Raw genomic sequence first — 18,783 nt, forward strand, 5'->3', positions numbered from 1 at the left:
CCTCGCCCCGGCGAGAGTACGCGCGCTGCACCTGAATGAGCCGCGCGACGAAGCGGAAAGAGTCTTTGCGTTAATTGACGAGCACGGGACAGGCTATGGAAAGTCGAGAATCGCTAGCCCTTCGTGATGCTTGGAGGGGTGGTCGTGTGCATTGTGCAAGCAGGATTTGCGCACTGCGTGAGGAGCGAAGTAGCTCAGAATGGGCAATTCATACTAGCCAGGCGTGGGTAAAATTTCACCCAAGGCAAACCCCACTGGAGCATACGTGAGTCAGTCTGGAGCGACTCAACGGATGAGCTACGAACGTAGTGTGGATCGAGCTGGTGGCATCGTTTCGTTGCAAAGGGGATAGCGAGGGAAGGCGCAAACGGGACTTAGGAGCCCCCGGCGCTAGTATTCGAGATGAGTTGACATGCCTGGTATGTAGTTTGTGCTCAAGACATGGCCTCCTGCACGAACGACGTGCATATTTTCAAGAGCACCCTAGACAAGCGGAGATGCAGTCGACTGCATTGGCACGAGGGCAGCATGGCTGCGATGTTTATGCTTTCGTCTACCAGGCCATGCTAAGACAAGACGGCAGCGACACCACCTGCAACGACAGCAATTTGAATGCATTACCGTAGCTAACGGCCAAGGTTCTCCCTATTCCTACCGAATAAACACGTCGGTGTCCCGCAGGATTTTAATGTTGAGGGCCAAGCTCTTGACTTCCACGAGTTGGTCGTCGAGAAGATGAATGTGTCCGCTGTCGCTTTGGCTGATCACGTGAAAGATGTCTTTGCCGGTGCCGCCGACAGTGTCGTCCTGCTTTGCCACAGAGACAGTCGACGGGTGGGTAGCCCCCGGTGCACGCGCGTGCTTCTTCTTACTCAGTTCTTTCTCCAGCAGCCCAAAGCACAGTGTTTGGCTCATCAAATACCATTGCAACGTGCTCAGACGGCGCACTTTGCACTGAATCACCGAGCTGTCGTCCGCTTCGACCGTGAAATCCGACACGAATTCGCACGTGACGCACGAAGTGTTGAACATAACCTGGCGGCCGAGGCTATTCTTGGCCAAGTAGTGCCAAAATCGGAACAGGACGATGTGGTCGACAACAAGAACACCCGCGACATTGAGCGCAAGGCCAATACCAGTGGCCGGTGCCGTGCGAAAGTAAAAGCTGCTGAAGTAGTTGATGTAGCACCCGTTGATGTTCTCGAAGCTGTGGCGGATGTCCCAGCGGCTGTCGTTGTTGTACTCGATGTAGTCTGGCACGTAGAAAAGCAAGATGGCACTGATGTACAGCGTCGAGACGCTGCTAAAGTTGAGGTATTTCATCACTCGGCTCTGGCCGCAGTACGTTGCAAGGGACAACAGATGGACGGCCATCTTGGCGACCTTGACCATGCCAACGTTGAGCCACAGCAGCCGTGTGCTGAGCGCCAGCAGCTGCAACGACATGCCGAAGTTAGGGCTCACCACGTTGTATTGGTTCACTTCCCGGATGTACTGGATGGCTTGGTTCATGTCCAGGACATTGCTCACGACGAAAAGCAGCACAAAGACGTCGCTGTTGTAGCAGAACAGATCGAACCGTATCGCGTGGCTCAAGTGGGGGTAGTACTTGGGAAAGACCATGTCGACGAGTTTCCCGGCCACTGTTTCAACGTTCTCGGGGACCCGCTCGTGCCATTGGATTGTCTTGCGGCCAGCCAAGTAGCCCGCAAGCGCGATAAAGATCGCAATGTACTTGAGGACGGCCCCAATCGTGCTGTAGATGCTGCGGCGAAACATCAAGCCAAGGTAGTGCGTCGAGTTGGGCACGGAGAAGCTCTTGGACACCACAGCAGTTTTGGTTGCATCGTCATACTTGACCGTTATGTTGCAGATGCCATGGCTGAGGGCGGTCAGCGGCGTGCACCCCGTGCAGAAGCTCTTGCTGTACACACGATACCACGGGATGGCAAAATTCTGGGACGACGACTTGTTCTTGATGTCGACGCTCGTGGTCATCTTCATGTCCGTTTGCATCCGTGCCGGGTGGAAGCCCAGCGCGACCAAGTCGGCCATTTTAGCATCCTTCGTCGGGAGGTTCTCGGTGAGGTCATTCGTAAACGCATGGGTCAAGGAATTCCCTCGTATATACGTAACACCGTCGTCGACGACGGCCAGCTTGACTGGCATGGCTAGGTCTGGCACCGAGTAGTTGCCGTTGAATCCTCCGCAAAAGTTGGTCGAGTCCATGATGGCATACGCTCCCGCCGTCAAGAAATACACGTCGGCACTCACTGTCGCCAGCTCTTCAATCGACATCCCGATCATCCACTGGCCAACATTCGAGAGGTTCCCAAACCCACGGCCTTGGCCGAAAATGTACTCGGTCGACAGCTCGGCCGCGGTCTTCACGTTGGCAACCGGCGTGCGAAAGTGCAGCGCGTTGCCGCAAAAGTCAACGATGGCCCAGTTGTTGGCGATCGCATCGACAAAGACGAGGAAGAGAACGATCCCGCCGATGATGCGCCCGATGACTGGCGTAACCAAGTTGAACACCAGCGATGTCTTTTGCTGGACGGACGGCGAGAGCAACGTCGACAACACTTGGTACATCCCCTTCCGGCGATCCTTGACGACCACGACGGCATCTATCATGACTGCTATCCTCACGTCGGCCCGTTCTTGGGTCCGTTTTGACTGTGGGGTTTGGCTCCACTTGGTTGAGCTAAAAATAATGGCAGTTGAATGGCTAAAGATAAGTTTGAGCCTTTGCTCGCACGTGCGCCGCGTCCTTGTGGACGTGCCTCGTTGCCTGGCGTGATGACTCACCGAGGGCATCGAGGTCGACCGTGTGCCAAGCTTGGAAGTAGTGTTTCCGCTGTCGTTCGAGTTGCAGGCTGCCCAATGCTTGCGCGAAAATGGTAGCCATCGTCGCTTCAGTTGCACCTGATGCGAGCAAGATAATGTTCTCGTCATCTCTAACTGCATTCAGAAGATTGGATCGACAACGAGTCACCGAAGCGCTCGGTAGGGCAAGCAATTGCTCGATTCGCTCGAGCAACTAGCACGTTGGTATTTAGACCGTTAGTGGATCGAGACGGTCGCGTTCTCAAGCACTTTGGTTTTGAACGCGAGCGCGTCGACGTTAGCGAGTGCGTCGTCGAGGAGGTGGACATGCCCCCCTTCGCTTTGGTGGATCGCATGCAGCACCTCGTTCGACTCGCACGCCGCGCCTTCGGCGCGTTTCACGGCTTCGATCGACGCCACCATCGACTTTCTCGCGTACTTTTCGGGTAAGCAAAAGCACTGCATGTGCGTCATAAAGTACCACTGCAGCGTGCTGAGCATTCGAGCCTTGCATCGAATCACACATGCGCCGTCGGGCTCGATCGCATAGTCAAACACGAAATCGCACGAGACACTGGTCGAATTGTACATGAGTTGGCGGCCGAGGCTGTTGCTGCCCAACGCGCGCCAACGCTTGAAAAGCACGATGTGGTCCACAGCGAGGACAGCGACAACGTTTAGCGTCAACCCGATCGCGATCGCCGGGGCCGTGCGATAGTAGAAACTCGAGAACGACGGGATGGAGCACCCATCGAGATTTTCAATCCGATTCGAGACATCCCACCGGACCGAGTTGTTGTACTCGACGTACGGCGGCACGTAAAAGAGCAGCACCGCGCTGAAGTACAGCGTCGTGACACTGCTAAAGTTGAGCAACTTCATCACTTGATTTTCACCGCAGTACGAGGAAGATGACACAAGGCGAACAAGTACCTTGGCCGCTTTGACCAGGCCCAGATTGAGCCACAGGAGCCGCGTGCTCAGCGCGAGCAATTGAATGATCATGGCCCATTGGGGGCTCTGCGAATTGAACGAGTTCACTTCCCGGATGTACTGGATGCCCTTGTCCATGTCTAGGACGTTGCTCGCAACGCTCAGCAGGACAAACATGTCGCTGTTGTAGCAAAACAAGTCGAACCGCATCGCGTGGCTCAAGTGCGGCAAACACTTGGGAAACACCATGTCGACAAGTTTGGTCGTGACAGTGTCAATCTTGTCGGGGTCGTGCCATTGAATCGTCTTGCGGCTGGCCAAGTACCCCGCCGTCGCGATAAAGAGCGCGCAGTACTTGAGCAAGGTTCCAATCGTGTCATGCACACCCCAGCTCATCATCAATCCGAAATCGTACATGGAGCCAGGAATGGAAAAGCTGTCTGACACTTCGACGGTTTTCGTCGCGTGGACGTACTTGACCGTCATGTTGCACGCCCCACGGCCCATCGTTGTCATGGGAATGCACCCTGTGCAAAAACTCTTGCTGTAGATGCGGTAGGATGGAAGGGCGATCGATTGCACACTCGAGGTGTTCTTGATGACCAGCGCCGTGGTCATGCGAAGGTCGGCTTGAATGCGCGCCGCGTGAAACCCGAGCACCGCCAAGTCAGCCATCGTCGACGTCTTGGACGGCAGGTCGTTGACGGTGTCGTTGGTAAAGAAGTGAGTGAGCGCGTTGCCACGGAGGAACGTAACACCGTCGTCGACAGCCGCAAATCGGACTGGAATCGACAGGTCTGGCACCGAGTAGTTGCCTTTCAGACCGGCACAATAGTTCATGGCTCCCGCGATGGAGTAAGACCCCGCCGTCACGATATACACGTCGGAGCTGGCGATCGCCAGGTTGGTGACCGAGATCAACGTCATCCACCGGCCAACGAACGACAGATTCGAGAGCGAACGTCCACGTGCAAAAGTGTAGTGGTTTGTCAAGTCGGCCGCGGCCGACAGGGGGGCGACGGGGGTGCGAAACTGCAGCGCGTCGCCAGTCAAACTGTTGATTGCCCAGTTGTTGGCCGTGGCGTCGACAAAGACGAGGAAGAGGACGATGGCGCCGAGGATGTGACCAACCCAAAAGTTCAGGAGGATGCATACCGTGGACGTTTTGCGCCGCAACGAGGGCGACAAGGGCAAACCCGACCTCTGCCGCTTCGTGCCGAAGACCAGCGGAGGCGGTGGTAACGCGGGGGCAATCTGTTGACGTATTTGAGCTTATGGTGTGGGAGGCGAAAGAAGTGATGACGGCGTCGAGGGGGGCGTGTTGGTTCTGTGCCAATTATAGCCCCTCGTCGTTGTATAATTAGCTGCGTCGATCGGGCTCGTCACGAAAAGTTGCGCGAAAATGTGTGAATTCTACCCTGACGTGGCAACCGGCCCATCGACCATACCGAAGCGTGTAACCGAAGAGGCCGCGTAACGGTGGCAGTTTCGCACACGAGGACGAAACACGGTTCGGAGTCGATGAGCTGGGTATGCATTTGCAACAAGTCGTGCAGTGCCCTATCACGCCCCCCCTTTGGGGAGCGCCTTCTGGCACATGAGCCAAGATGGAATGGAGTTGCCAGGGCATTCCTCAACATCATGCTGAGATTTGACACGCCCCCCCCTAAGGCTCTGGCTCATTTTCATTTGGCTGGACTAGCTAGCCGTAGCTTCATTTTTCGCTTCATTTTTTCACCCCAGGGTGGAATTGCAGACGAACGGTTCGTGGACACCATTCGACTACTTGATGTCGAGTTGTAAGTTTCTCTGTGGCACATCTAGTGTGGTAGTTTTTGCCGCCATCGACCGAAGTGCCAAATCGAACCGTGTTCGGGCCTTTGTTTCTTACACGGGCAAACTCCAATGTCGACGTGGTCGCGTCCGTATCTCGCCACGTCATCGTTGCCAGTTCAACGTCCCCGTCGTCGACGCCAGCTTTTGGCCAGCACTGAATCATCCTGCCGTAGGTCACGCGTCTTGATCGCATCTTGATGCTGTCGCTACCGCGGTGATGATGGCGCGGGTCTGCCGCGACGGTGGTTCCCTTGCATCGTGTTGCCAGTTACAATCGTGCCGAGCGACCGTATTCTCCAATCAAACTCGAGTATTTCGAAATACAACGATACGATTGGCGGGATCCGTGAAGATTATGCTGCCTCGACCTCTTGCGGTTTGTATGGCTAAACCTGGACGAGCCAAGGTCGTTGCGTTGGCTGCGGCTACTTGGTGCATTACACCATGACGATGGCGGTGCCTGCGGTTCAACTCGCCATTCTCGCAATTCCCATGACCCGAACGGAAGCCGAACGCCTCGCACGACGCAAGCGGTACCTGGCCAACCGCGCCGAAGTGCTGGCCCAGCAGAAGGAGTATCGCCAGAACAACAAGAGTCGCATTGCCATCCGCGCCAAGCGGTGGTACATGCAAAACAAGCAGCGCATGGCAGAGTACAAGAAGGAATACCAGCAGCAGAACAAGGAGCGCATTGCGGCGCGCAAAAAGGCCTACACGGAGCGCAACAAAGAGCGGATTGCAGCTGCCAAGAGTGCTTATTACCACGCGACCAAGGCCAAGGCGTCCAAGTCCGCGTCCCCCATGAAAGCGGCGCCAAAAGCAGCCACGACGTCGGCGGCGCCTCCGACAGCGCCACAGCGGCTCATCAAGCTCGACTCCAGTGTCGAGACTGGCGTTGCCTTGCTGACGTGTATTCGCGATATCTTCGCCGCCAAGGAGCATCTCCTCTAGCTTCAACCACCTTGATGGCAGTCGTCGGTTGCAGCTGACATCATTGCAGTATTGTTGATGTATTATATGTTGAAGGTTTTCACTGGGTTGTGAAATTTATAGAAATTGCTTGTGCAATTTCTGGAGTATTTTGTAAAGGAAAAAGCAATGTCTGCACAAATTTTGAAAAATGTAGTACGGATAAAGAACCGGATAATCGACGGCGGGAGCGTTTGAATTCCCAAATGCCAGCATGACCGAGTCCACGGCACCTAATGGCGGCATCGCGAAGTGCATGAACGAACCCCCGATCGAACCAGGTCATGATGCAGCGCCTGAGATAGAGATCAGGAAGAATGCTGTTCGAGAGGAGCCTTCTCCACCAAAGAAGAAGGTTCGACGATACAAGAAGAAGACGTCGGACCGAGGGGAGTACGTGAAAATGTCAAAGAAGGAGAAGGAGGCTGAAGCGCGAGAAAAGCGACAGTACTTTGACTACCTTGAGGCAGAAGAGCTGCAGGAATACCAATACATGGCCATCATCAAGGAGCAATTGCTCAAGGAGGCACATCCCGACGTTGCTCTCACCAAGCCGGCGAAGAGAGCACAAAAGAAGAAGGCGTCCAGGACAAAGGCGGCACCACGTTCCAAGACAAAGAAAAAGCGACCTCGCATCGACAATGGAAGCAGCGATTGGGAAGATGGAGATCATTTCCGCGTGGATGACTCGGATGACGTTGTGGTTGTCAATGTCGTTCCTTCGCAGCCAAAGTCTGCATTCCCCATCTGCATTAACGACGACGAAGATGCAATGAGCTCAAAACGTACGCGAAAGCAACGTCCCCAACAAGCGCAAACACAAACCTCTGTGGCGACCACAGTCTCCGAGCAACTTCAAAGGCCAACGCAGTTCCGTGTCGGTGTCGTCAAGAAGTCGTATCACCACTCGCATAAAATCTCGTTTGAGCTGACTGAGGAGGAATACTCCGTCCTTCTGAACAACGTGAGCCTGCCAAAATGCCCTGGAGTTGCTGGCATTCTCAAGGGACAGTTCCCACCTGCGCCCTCCGAATCGCTCTGCCCCACTTGCCACTCCATGATGTTTTTGTACCATTGCCAGCAATCCATCATCAATCCACCGACAACATAACGAAGGCCACTTTATAAACGAACACAACTAAGACATGTAGCACCATGGCCACGTCATCCCGTCTCCCCTGCGACGATGCAGCGCAGCGCATTTGCGAAAGTGAACTTAAGACGAGACGAAAGGCACGAATGATGGCGCTGCGGACACCGAATTCCTCTCGAGTTGTCTCCAGGGGACGTCACCACAGGTTGTTCTTCTGTCGCACGTAGGCATGAAGTCGTCACACAAGTGTTTCCACGACGGTGTATCACTTTTCAGTGTGCTTGGAGAAAGGAAGGTCTATGATAGTGGTCGGCAACCGGAGATCAATCGTGGCAAGAAGGCGAGGACGAACAAGTAGTTGTGATTTGTCGTGTGCCACATCAAAGTCTGTAACAAGTTTGCGGTTGTGCTGCATTGTGCTTCAATTCGGCGAGTCATTCACTGCGCCAGCTCAAAACACACGCATCTGTGGCAGCATCTTTTGAAGCGTTGCCGGGGGGGATCCTTCGGTCCACGAAAATCGCAGCCAACCTTGGCAGGCAAATTTGTCGACAGGGGACAACCCTGCCAGCAACGCATGATGACCACTCGGTTTTCAACACGGAAACGGTTGAATGTCTCGCAAATGCGCGCTATACACACCTTCTCCTGACAGGGAGCTCTCTTGCTGGCGTCGCCACATCATGTTGGACGAGTGCAGTCATGGCGATGTGGAATATCCGGTTAACATTTTTGTCGACATCCGGAGATACAGATGTAAATGGTAGCGCTCCTGTGAAGGGCAACATTGTGATGGAGCGTTCCTTGTGTGGTATCGGTGGGCGGAAGGCATGGCACAGATCGATGGCGAACAAAAGCACGGCTTGTGCTTTGCTGAAGATTGGTCGCTGTGTAGACTGAGCACATTGGGGACGTCCAGGCGACATGCTGCGTCAACAAACACAATGTGACATCTTGTGCGATGCAGAATGAGGAATGTTACGAGTTGTACTTGTTTCGTTTGCACAAGAACGAACAAGACCACGGCATCGACCCGCTTGGACGCACAATCCGTCGCGATGCGGATTTGCCTCGACGGGATTCCGCGTCAAAGACGATCGAGGGGACCAACTCGACCTTCATTCGTTGTTGCTGCCGCCTGCGTCGCAACACATCACTGCAGTTGTTTTCCAGCGGAGGGACATTCGTCGTCGGCGCCTGTGGTTGTGTTGTATTTGGTAGTTGGATAGCTTGGATGGAGATTCGAGACTTCGTTTCAGAGGCTGAGGAGGTGTGAAACATTTGGCGGGGAAGGAGTCGAGTCGATTCCAGCCCCGTCGACAACATTTTTCTCCAAGGTTGGCGTGATGATGCAGACAACCTGCCGTGGATCGCGTTGCGATGCTTGTAGATGACTCCAGTGTGTCTACCACTTCCGGCTCCCAAGGAAGAGAATACCCTGGGCATCCCTTGAAACCCCCGATGGATGCGAACGATGGCTTTCTATCGACGCCAGAAGCATCATGCAGCAACGACAACTCTTGGATCAACTCTCCACTCCCCAGTGCAGTGTACCCCCATCGTCAAAACCCCACCGATCCACCGCCCCAGCCACGGATGTCGCCGGTTCCTTCCATTCACGTACCCCTGCATCAATACAGAGCCATATCGTGGAAGTCGCTGCATTCCACGAGAATAAATCTGTAATAAATTTCAGCTTGGCCACCTGCATCCCTCAATCAATTCCGATCGAAATACTTTTATTGCATCACGGCAAACTATTCGGTACATGTTACACTATAATCCGCGAAAAAAGGCACTCTGACACCACCACCGGTAGTCTTGAGGCCAAGAGGTCAGTTAATGGTTGCTCAACAGCGTGCGGGCAACGAGCTCAGCGGCTCTAGCAAGCTTTTAACATGAAGGGGTGTAGTAGGTGCGACCCTCCTCGACCTCCACACGCTGCGCGTTTGAGACATGTCGGATGGTCCTTCGGTCGACTACTCCCGTCGACGGAGATACCTTTCTGCGACAGCACAGGTGGTGCTGTCGCAGAAAGGTAATACGGCCACCAAAAAGAATCATGCCGCCTCAGAAAACAACAACTGGGCTGGTGGCAAGCTTCCAGCCCAGTTGTTGTTTTCTGCGCAAACCGCAATCGCAAAGCTGCGATGCCAGCGGTGCCATGGGCCATCAACCCCCCGAGGCGACTTATGCTGAATTTGCCGGACGACGAACCACGGAATGGCTTCAAGGGCGAAGCGCTGACCAGTACTTCAGCATCCGCACTGTCTATCGCGGCCGCAACGAAGTTGCCGTGCGACGACGGTCACTTGTCCGTTTTCACTGGCCGCATGGCATCGCGACCACAGCATTCAAGCTGCATCGAGGGACGACATCGCCTTTCGTCGGATGATTCTTTATGTGGATCTCGCCCAAGATGCCGTGGAAGGCTCGGCAGACAAACGTGTTTCCCCGGCAGCGCCTTACAACGTCTACAGGTTCCTCCCGTTGAATGCAGCGGCGCAATTTGTGATGATGGCTGGAAAACTGGATCAACTGATCGCAACGCACGGAGGCGTAGTGTGGACGGACCCGAAGCAGGGACGCTCGAGAAGTTGTCGACGTAGATGTGTACATGGCATTGTTATGAGAACGAGATTCGTTCCTTCACACGTCGGGACCGATTCCGGTACCTGCCACGACCAGCATTGATTTCCTCGTTTGTAGAGGTGTCGATTTGAGCGGTCCAAGATGAAATGCATGGAGCGCAATCCAGCAGCACTGGTGGCACATCCTTCGCGCCGTGTCAGAGTCGCGTGGTGGGTGTACCAGCGCCTCGTGCCGTTTTCAGTCAGCGACGGATTGTATCAATTTATACAAGTAGTTGTTGTTAGATGTCCCAGCACTGCGGTTCCCTCCTTCTGTTTGAAATATCAAGTTTCAACGGTTTTTCCGCCCATTACATTGCGAATCATTCAGTTCTATTTCTTGGTTGACGCACAACGCGTTGCAGCGCTCGCGATGGGAAGTTGTGCTGAAAGGAACCAGCGGTACTACCTCAAAAACCGGGAGGCGATTTTGAAGCGCCGTAAGGAGCGCAGGGAAAAGAGGCGCGAGCTCGGAATCCAGCCACCCCGTCGGCGAAAAAATGACCCGCTGGAGGACGGACCACGCCGTGGTCAGCCCGGCAAGAAGTGGTTGAAATCCTCCGCCGCCATGGCTGCAACAGATACCAAAGAGAAAAACGAACAGGAAGCAGCCAGGCGCTGTGAAGAAGAACTGATGAAGCAGAAGCTGAGAGACATCGACGGAGAAGACAAATACACGGGGTATGAATCCCGAGTGGCCATTTTGAAGGCGAACGAACCGACCATCGTCGCCGAAATCGACGAAATGATCAAGCGGCACCATGGCGTATTGTGGAAAGACCAACCCTTGTTCAACCCATGGCGTCAAGCCCTTCACGTGGAGGTGTAGAGCCAACGTTGGTTAGAATGCATGATTCATCTCCTCGATCTGTGAAGTGAGCTCGGAAGTTACCCATCGTCACGGCGCTGTTCGGTGCTATTGCAATGAAAGAGGTATTAGGAGGCGTCCAGACGCCGCACGATCGCAGTCTGATCGGCAGAGGTCGCGTGCGAAGCCACGACGGCATGGCCTCGCGACGATAGTGTCTGTCATGCAGCGCGAAGGGTACACACGGAGTTAGAACTAAGACTGCCCAGCACATTTAAAGGCCACACAACGCAGTGTCGCGGGTGTAGACTCGTCGACGTTTCTCGCTCCATGTCAGTGCCATGTTGGCTGCCGTTTTTTGTCGTCATGGAATGGCATAGGTACTAAAATAAATATATCCACATGCACATTTCAGACCTTTTTATTATATGTTAACACACGCAATGGATCTTAGGGAATTTCCGACGAGTTGTGCCTTCACAATAAACGTCAGACCTAGCGTGCTGTGGCTGCCGAATGGGGGAATCTCGAAGACATAAAAGTGGGGCAAAATGGATGTGTTTGCAGCAAGACAATGCTAGTCCACATTCCCTAGGTGACGTTCCATCCATGTCCACTGTGAACCTCCTGTCCATCAAAAGGAGTTCAATTACCGTGAAAGAGTAGGCTTGGCAATCAAATCGACTTCTTGGCTTGGCTCGTGTGATCTGGGAGTTTACCTTAATACAATCGCTGTGGGGAAGCCTGTAAGAGGCTTCCCACCCATACTTCCATCAAGATAATGACTCACTTGGAGCACGACAGAAGCAATTTGCTGATAAAAACTAGACATGAAAACCAACTCGAATGGATGTTAAGGTGCTTCGCCCTATGTCTTCCCTAGGGTGTGCTAGCGACAATCAGCTTGCTCTAAAGCCACGACTTGCAAAGGAGAGATCGGCATATTGTGATGCCGAGCTCATATTAGCTTGAAATTGCACTGTTATCATTTGTGGTAACTTAGATTCCGCATCGGGATCGGAGTCACAATATGGCCATGTAGGAATTACAGGATGTAGCTCGACGATGTAGTGATTGCGGACATGTTGATGGAAGAGAAGATGAAGGAGACTAGCGACCATGGCGGCACTAACCTGACATGAAGACACAACTGCCACATGCTCACGATGGCCAACCCTGTTAGAATGACGGAGACAGCACGGCCTCGAGATCCATTAAGTCGTCGATGGTGCCGCTCCAAGGCAGCACCGTGACAAGGCTCGAAGCATCGCCAAGCCAAGACGCGTATGCTGGAGATGGTCGCCGTGCACTAATTTTCTAGCAAAAGTATCTCGAGTGAGAAGAACGAAGCAATCGACCATGCCAATGCGATTCCAACCAATGCAGGTTGGAAACGCCTTCTCGAGTCGATTTTCTTTGGCTCTCACACAGCCGGCGCAGTGCATTCCTTCCCACGAGGACTTTCGTTGCGTGGCGGATCGCCTCCCATGCCACTGACGACCACCCTCTTGTACTCGAATTCACTGTCATTCCACCTACTGCTACCATAGAGCGCAATTTCCGGTGGCTTCCCTGGTGCCCCCGCAACACCCATCCATTTCCAATTCTCTTTAGTACACCATAGGGCTTTCTGTATTACACTTCAACGACATTACGAGTAGTTATCGATAGCTTGGAGCGTCCCGAGGTTAACTACGCGTGAAGGATCGTCAAATCCGACGGACCAACGTTGCTGTACCCGAAATGGAAAAGGTCTTCCTGCGCCCCGTTGGCGTGAGCACCGCGACATCGTTGAGTATAGTCCTTCGTTTGTGCTCCATAACAAGGTTACGTGGGGCATACTTGTTGCGATTTCACTGCACAGTTATCTAATTCTTCATGATTTGACCCAAGAGTTCGCAATCTTCAGAGCTGAACGCTGCCGGTCCGGTGTGCAGAGACATGGGCTCCAGGAACAGGTCGCTACCTTCCACTAGCATATCGCACTCGTCGTTGCAATCTTCGCTTTTGATTCGTTGGAGTTGCTGTCGCCGTTTGGCCGCATATGCGTTCGCTTTCTCACGATGGATCTCGCAGAGGGCGTGAAGTAGGCCGTCTCTCTTGACGGCGCGCTTCTCCAAGCAATTGGCGTAGGCATACCGGCATTGGAGAGACTCGGTGTAAGGGTTCATGTAGATTTCCAAATGACCAACGAACGATTTGCCAGCCACCTTCCGCAGCGGGCACACCACCTCATGCACTTGAAGCATTCCGACTTGAACTCGCCCTCGTCGCATGGATGTAACGGACATTTCAAATGTGTGAAATTCAACAGCAACATTCAATCGAAGTTACGTCCATGTCACGTCCACGTCACTCGCCCCGACGCCACGTGCCAGCCAGCCGCATTACCGCACAAAGAGTAAGCGAGCAGCAGCGCGGGCGGGAGCAACGAAAGGTACCGCCACAACGACCCGGCACTGTCGAGGCTTCGAGAGTTGTTGACATGGGGCAATTCTATCCAAAGAATTGCCGATTTTTTCGACATCCGACAATTTTATATAAAAATAGCTGTCGTGGCGAAAGATTTACGTAGTTAAAATCCTCAAACCGTATGTTTGAATTATCGATTGAATTATTGAAAAACGGTGGTAAGTGCCAAACGACCAGACTCATTCAATACGTTTAACAATAAAACGTCGTTTCCTCATTTTGGTCAATTTGTCGGGACGGTGGTATGAGGGACACTTCAAACATGTGAAATTTCTGAGGCCAGATGAAAGCATTACATGGAGTTATGTGCGAGGTAGAGACGAGTACGGTCTGATTGAATGGCATCACGCTGTTGGCGAAGTTGCACTTGCTACGTTGTACGACCGTCTCTCGTAGCTATATCCCTTCAGCACAATTGTACGCAAAGGGCATTGACGGATGCGCCGGTTCGCTGGACGCTCATCTTTCCCCTCTCCATGTACGCCGCTTAGCGCGGACGTTGCTGGTTGTGCTGAAAAGTACGCGGCATGCACCGACTGCTGTGTGCCAGGGTTTCAATGCCGCACCGCCGCTGATCGAAATACACCATGCATTCCAACCGTACATCTCCGCACTGCCGCGCATAACAGCCCACGACCGTTCGTTTCGCTGATGCAGCGCCAACTTTGCCCCTCGTCATGGAAGAGGGTAAGAGTTGCCGTTTGTGTGCTGCCGCGATCCATCTTTCAATACAGCCCCAAGAACCCATTCCTTTCACTTGGCGAGCCCAAAAGTAGACCAACCAGAGGCGCCGACCCAAGCAATCCCGACAAGGGGCTGCTCGAATTCGACCACTGCACCTACAGCGACTCGAAGCCACACACGCATCAAGATGACCGAGCGGTATTCGCACTTTCATCTTCGAAAGGGCGACAGCAACTTGGACGACGGTGAGACGTACCTTCCACGATGGGCCGGCTGAATCAAGGAAATTGCGTTGACAGTAAAGCGGCGTCCCGACGATGTGTGCAAGGATTACCTTGAGTACACCAGGCGCATACAGTGCACGATGGGGAAGAACAGCACGTTCCTCGAGGACAGCATAAATTTGTTCAATCTCATCTCACGTCCATACCTTGGCGAGTGTGGCAGATGAGAGCGGCGGCCGCCTCGATGTTCGATCGTCACGCACTTCCATAACGAACTGCATAACATCGTACATGCAAGATGATGCTCGAGTGAGGAGTCGCCGACGATTTTGTCTCGTGGTCGGGCAGCAAAAAAGATTGCGATTCGAAGATGGACCTTTCACGCTCCTTTGTTCTGCTCCAGGGGCCACATGAGATAGCCATTACGGCGAGGGTTACTGGGCCGCTCCAAGTACTTCTCGTAATTGAAACAGTACCCCTCGCAAGACATTGCCATGCCACTGTACAACGAGCGAAGTCGCTTCGGAGCTCCATCCACGCACAGCTCAAGCCTAGATCACATGTTCCGCCACCAGACGTCGCGTTCATCTCGTTGAGCACACTGACACATCCCTTGAAAATTCCACCAATAGCAGCCTTGAATTGCACAGAATATCCAGTTGCCCAATCATATTTCAATAAAGTTAAATGTAACCAATCAAAATACTGAAACTTGTGACTGTGAGACAGTGTGGAAATTGCCATGAGCTCTCGAGAACAAGGCGGACGTGGAGGCCGAGGCGGCGGTCGAGACGGCGGTGGACGTGGTGGCGGACGAGATGGCGGTGGACGTGGTGGCGGACGAGATGGAGGTGGACGTGGTGGAGGTCGAGGCTATTCGGATGGCGGCGGCCGGGGCGGTGGTCGTGGTGGACAAGGCTTCTCTGATAGAGGCGGTCGTGGCCCTTCCGATGGTGGTGGCCGAGGACGTGGGGACGGCGGTCGAGGTGGCCGTGGGGGTGGAAGCACTGCCACCGTTCAAATGCCGACAGGTCCACCTCCTGCACCCGTCAAGTCGACGCTCTTGCAACCTTTGGCAAACCCAATGTTTCCCTCTCGACGCGCGTTTGGTCGTTCCGGTCAACCCGTCACGTTGTGGGCGAATCATTTTGCCGTGACTCTCAACCGTAACCAAGGCGACATTTACCACTACGATGCGTCAATTGTCGCTGAAGGAAAAGCTCCATCGAAAGATACCCCGCCCAAGGTCTTATGTTCGGCCGTACTGCAAACGTTGATCAACATGCTCAAGATCGAGTACCCGACGATTGCCGTTGTCGCGGATGGACGTCGCAACTTGTACGCGTCGCAACTGCTTCCATTCGATGCAAAGGTTTTCAAGGTCCCTCGGGAGAAAGAAGGTCGAACGGAGATCTTCGACGTCCATGTTGTGTCCACGGACCCAGTGGCCGTCCGCACGGAGCAGCTGCATCACCTCTTTGCAGGGCGATTGAACTATACACCGTACGACGCGATTCAAGCATTGGACATTGCGATGCGGTACTCTGCGTCGACGCGGCTCACTTCGGTCGGACGCAACTTTTTCACAAACACGGGCGCGGTCACGTTGGGGGAAGGCGCGGAGCTCTGGTTTGGCTACCACCAGAGTCTGCGTCCAACGCAATCGCAACTTACGCTGAACATCGACATGGCGGCAACCGCTTTCGTCGAGTCCATGCCTGCGCTCGACTATCTCTTGGAAACGTGTCGACTCAGCGACATCCCGACATCGATGGGCAAAGCCCAGATTTCAAGTGCGTCGAAAGCTTTCCGTGGCATCAAGGTTGCTGTGACGCATCGAGGCACTGTCGAGCGTGCGTACCGCGTTAACGGCCTCAAGAAGTCTGCCAACGAGACGACCATCGACCTCGACAACGGTCGGCGAGTCACGGTGGCTCAATACTTTGCGACCAACTACCGTCCGCTCCGGTATCCCAACCTGCCGCTGCTGCATGTGGGCTCGCCCAAAGGGAATAATTACATGCCCATGGAAGTGTGCAATGTCCTGGGCGGATACAAGTGTCCGCGGAAAGCCACGGACAACCAAGTTGCCAACATGATAACTTACACGGCCACGGCCCCAGAAGAACGGCGCCAGAAGATTATCACGAAAATGCAGGAGGCACATTTTGCAGTGGACAACAATTTGGCCTCGTTTGGCACCTCGGTCAACCCGACCATGATGACGGTGGAAGGCCGTCAATTGCCGCCGCCTGCGATGCTCTATGCGAACAACAAGACGGAGACCCCGCGCGACGGTGCATGGAACATGCGCAACCTTGCTCTGTTTCAAAGCATGGCGTTCAAGTCGTATGCTATCATGAGCCTGTGCGACAACCGCCGCGTGACCGACGGCGACGTGTACGATTTCTTCAACGCATTGGTGACGCACATGAAAGGGCTGGGAATGTCCCCCCCGAGCGCAAAGCCGCCGCTCGTGAATTCCAGAGGGCGCCAGGACTCTATCGAACGCATGTTCAACGAAGCAATCACAAATGCGACGCAAGTTTATGGCGTCCGGCCCGACATTGTTTTTTGCGTGGCACCGATGCAGAACGCGCAAAATTACACGGATTTGAAGCGCGCATCCGACACGGTGTTTGGCATTCCATCGCAGATGATGCTGGCCAAACACTTGCCAAAACAGAACCCCATGTACATGAGCAACTTGCTTTTGAAGGTGAACACCAAGTTGGGTGGCCGCAACACGGTTTGCAAGGACCCTCTCCCCAAGATATCTACCGAAGCGACGATCATCTTTGGTGCCGATGTGACGCATCCTGGGGCGATGGACAAGTCGCGCCCGTCGGTGGCGGCGGTCGTGGCTTCGACGGACCGATGGGGCGTGCGCCATGCAGCAGCAATGCGCCGCCAGGGCCATCGCGTCGAACAGATTGAGGATTTGGAATCGATGGCGGTGGAATTGTTGAAGGCGTTTTACAGCGAAACCAAGCGCAAGCCATCCCAGATTTTGTTTTTCCGCGATGGGGTGTCGGAAGGCCAATTCCAAATGGTCTTGAACTACGAAATCACGGCACTTCATGCTGCGTGCGCCAAGTTGGAGCCTGGCTACCGCCCCAAGATTACATTTGTCGTGGTGGGCAAGCGCCATCACACGAGATTTTTTCCCACGAGCGCCCAACACGCGGACCGAAGTGGCAATGTGAAAGCTGGCACCGTCATCGACACGGGCGTGTGCCACCCCACTGAAAACGACTTTTACTTGATGAGCCACGCGGGTCTCCAAGGCACAAGTCGCCCAGCCCACTACCACGTTCTCTTGGACGAAATTGGCTTTACGCCGGACGAGCTGCACAACCTTGCGTTCCGCCTCACCCACACGTATGCCCGGTGCACGCGTTCTGTGTCGATTGTCCCGTCCGTGTACTATGCGCACTTGTTGGCATTCCGTGCGCGATGCTTCATTGTGGACGGCAGCGACGAAGGCTCGACTGACAGCACGACTTCGTTTACGGGCCAGTTCTTGGCAGTGCACCCAGATCTGAAAAAGGTGATGTTTTATGTCTAGACTGTGGATGCAAGTGGCGCCTCTTGCCAGTGCCAGCTTTTGTCGACAGGACGGCCTTTTGATGCTTAATCGAGTTGCACTATCCAATTCTCGTATCCTCCAAAACCAGTGCAAAAGGATCTTTTTCATCTCGCCATATTCGACACTGCCAAGCTCGACGGACGGTGCTGCACTCCGTGACTTGAATGGCTACCTCGACGCCAGGATCGCCATCGTTGATGTATGGTTTACCCACACGATCGGAACCAGAGGGTTCTTCCGCAGGCAGGGTCGTTTGGAATTTTTCATGTAGAGGCGTTAGCTCGACCCGTGGACAAAACGGGATTGCATGCTGGTGTGACCACGCAAGCAGTGGATAGCTTCGCCTTGCCGACAGACATGCACGATCCCAGCGGATGATGGCGCAATCCCATGCAGGTTGCGACCCTTCCCCGCGCATTTGTCCGCCAACCATACACCGACTGTGTTGCCATTGCTTGCGCTGGCACGCTGACCACGGATGAGCCTTCAATCCGCCAACGTTGTTCGAGCAGACCCCGCCGACGTCAGTCTCGTCGAGTGACACCGCAGCATCCGCACACGCCGCGTTGTGTGCCCGACCGTCGAATCTCGAACGCCCTATCGCATTCTGTCGTGCGGGTGCTGATGGACGGTTGGTCAAAGCTGAGGCAGGTCCCCCACACGAGGAGCATGATGACCTCCGTCATGTTTGGAGGACTCAACAAGAAAGGGTTGAACCG

The 18,783-nt window shown here is 54.1% G+C and overlaps 8 protein-coding genes across 8 annotated transcripts; 6 read left to right on the top strand and 2 right to left on the bottom strand.

Moving 5' to 3' along the window:
* Nucleotides 1-593: 593 nt before the first annotated feature.
* H310_10029 (hypothetical protein) lies at nucleotides 594-2,677 on the top strand. Its single transcript, XM_008876267.1, has one exon. It carries the CDS (start codon nucleotides 736-738, stop codon nucleotides 2,173-2,175), a length of 1,440 nt encoding a protein of 479 aa, XP_008874489.1. The 5' UTR covers nucleotides 594-735; the 3' UTR covers nucleotides 2,176-2,677.
* Nucleotides 2,678-2,969: 292 nt separating this feature from the next.
* On the bottom strand, nucleotides 2,970-5,137 carry H310_10030 (hypothetical protein). The gene has a single exon (XM_008876268.1). The coding sequence runs from the start codon at nucleotides 4,684-4,686 to the stop codon at nucleotides 3,064-3,066; it is 1,623 nt and encodes a 540-aa protein (XP_008874490.1). The 5' UTR covers nucleotides 4,687-5,137; the 3' UTR covers nucleotides 2,970-3,063.
* A 908-nt stretch (nucleotides 5,138-6,045) lies between these two features.
* Nucleotides 6,046-6,546, top strand: H310_10031 (hypothetical protein; the record flags this gene model as incomplete). The annotated part of the gene is made up of 1 exon (XM_008876269.1): nucleotides 6,046-6,546. The coding sequence occupies one exon, from the start codon at nucleotides 6,046-6,048 to the stop codon at nucleotides 6,544-6,546; it is 501 nt and encodes a 166-aa protein (XP_008874491.1).
* Nucleotides 6,547-6,772: 226 nt separating this feature from the next.
* On the top strand, nucleotides 6,773-7,827 carry H310_10032 (hypothetical protein). The gene has a single exon (XM_008876270.1). It carries the CDS (start codon nucleotides 6,779-6,781, stop codon nucleotides 7,673-7,675), a length of 897 nt encoding a protein of 298 aa, XP_008874492.1. The 5' UTR covers nucleotides 6,773-6,778; the 3' UTR covers nucleotides 7,676-7,827.
* Nucleotides 7,828-9,741: 1,914 nt separating this feature from the next.
* On the top strand, nucleotides 9,742-11,243 carry H310_10033 (hypothetical protein). Its single transcript, XM_008876271.1, has one exon. It carries the CDS (start codon nucleotides 10,391-10,393, stop codon nucleotides 11,114-11,116), a length of 726 nt encoding a protein of 241 aa, XP_008874493.1. The 5' UTR covers nucleotides 9,742-10,390; the 3' UTR covers nucleotides 11,117-11,243.
* Nucleotides 11,244-12,963: 1,720 nt separating this feature from the next.
* Nucleotides 12,964-13,344, bottom strand: H310_10034 (hypothetical protein; the record flags this gene model as incomplete). The annotated part of the gene is made up of 1 exon (XM_008876272.1): nucleotides 12,964-13,344. One exon carries the CDS (start codon nucleotides 13,342-13,344, stop codon nucleotides 12,964-12,966), a length of 381 nt encoding a protein of 126 aa, XP_008874494.1.
* A 613-nt stretch (nucleotides 13,345-13,957) lies between these two features.
* On the top strand, nucleotides 13,958-14,527 carry H310_10035 (hypothetical protein). Its single transcript, XM_008876273.1, has one exon. It carries the CDS (start codon nucleotides 14,006-14,008, stop codon nucleotides 14,498-14,500), a length of 495 nt encoding a protein of 164 aa, XP_008874495.1. The 5' UTR covers nucleotides 13,958-14,005; the 3' UTR covers nucleotides 14,501-14,527.
* Nucleotides 14,528-15,205: 678 nt separating this feature from the next.
* On the top strand, nucleotides 15,206-18,170 carry H310_10036 (hypothetical protein). Its single transcript, XM_008876274.1, has one exon. It carries the CDS (start codon nucleotides 15,218-15,220, stop codon nucleotides 18,041-18,043), a length of 2,826 nt encoding a protein of 941 aa, XP_008874496.1. The 5' UTR covers nucleotides 15,206-15,217; the 3' UTR covers nucleotides 18,044-18,170.
* The last annotated feature ends 613 nt before the right edge of the window (nucleotides 18,171-18,783 follow it).

This window comes from Aphanomyces invadans (genome assembly GCF_000520115.1).
Source record: "Aphanomyces invadans strain NJM9701 unplaced genomic scaffold supercont1.24, whole genome shotgun sequence".
In the NCBI taxonomy this organism is placed as follows: domain Eukaryota; phylum Oomycota; class Saprolegniomycetes; order Saprolegniales; family Verrucalvaceae; genus Aphanomyces; species Aphanomyces invadans.

Excerpts from the sequence above, each read along its gene's own strand:
- H310_10029 (XM_008876267.1), top strand. The coding sequence starts at position 736 with ATGAATGTGTCCGCTGTCGCTTTGGCTGATCACGTGAAAGATGTCTTT.
- H310_10032 (XM_008876270.1), top strand. The coding sequence starts at position 6,779 with ATGACCGAGTCCACGGCACCTAATGGCGGCATCGCGAAGTGCATGAAC.
- H310_10033 (XM_008876271.1), top strand. The coding sequence starts at position 10,391 with ATGAAATGCATGGAGCGCAATCCAGCAGCACTGGTGGCACATCCTTCG.
- H310_10036 (XM_008876274.1), top strand. The coding sequence starts at position 15,218 with ATGAGCTCTCGAGAACAAGGCGGACGTGGAGGCCGAGGCGGCGGTCGA.
- H310_10030 (XM_008876268.1), bottom strand. The coding sequence starts at position 4,686 with ATGACGTTGATCTCGGTCACCAACCTGGCGATCGCCAGCTCCGACGTG.
- H310_10035 (XM_008876273.1), top strand. The coding sequence starts at position 14,006 with ATGCGCCGGTTCGCTGGACGCTCATCTTTCCCCTCTCCATGTACGCCG.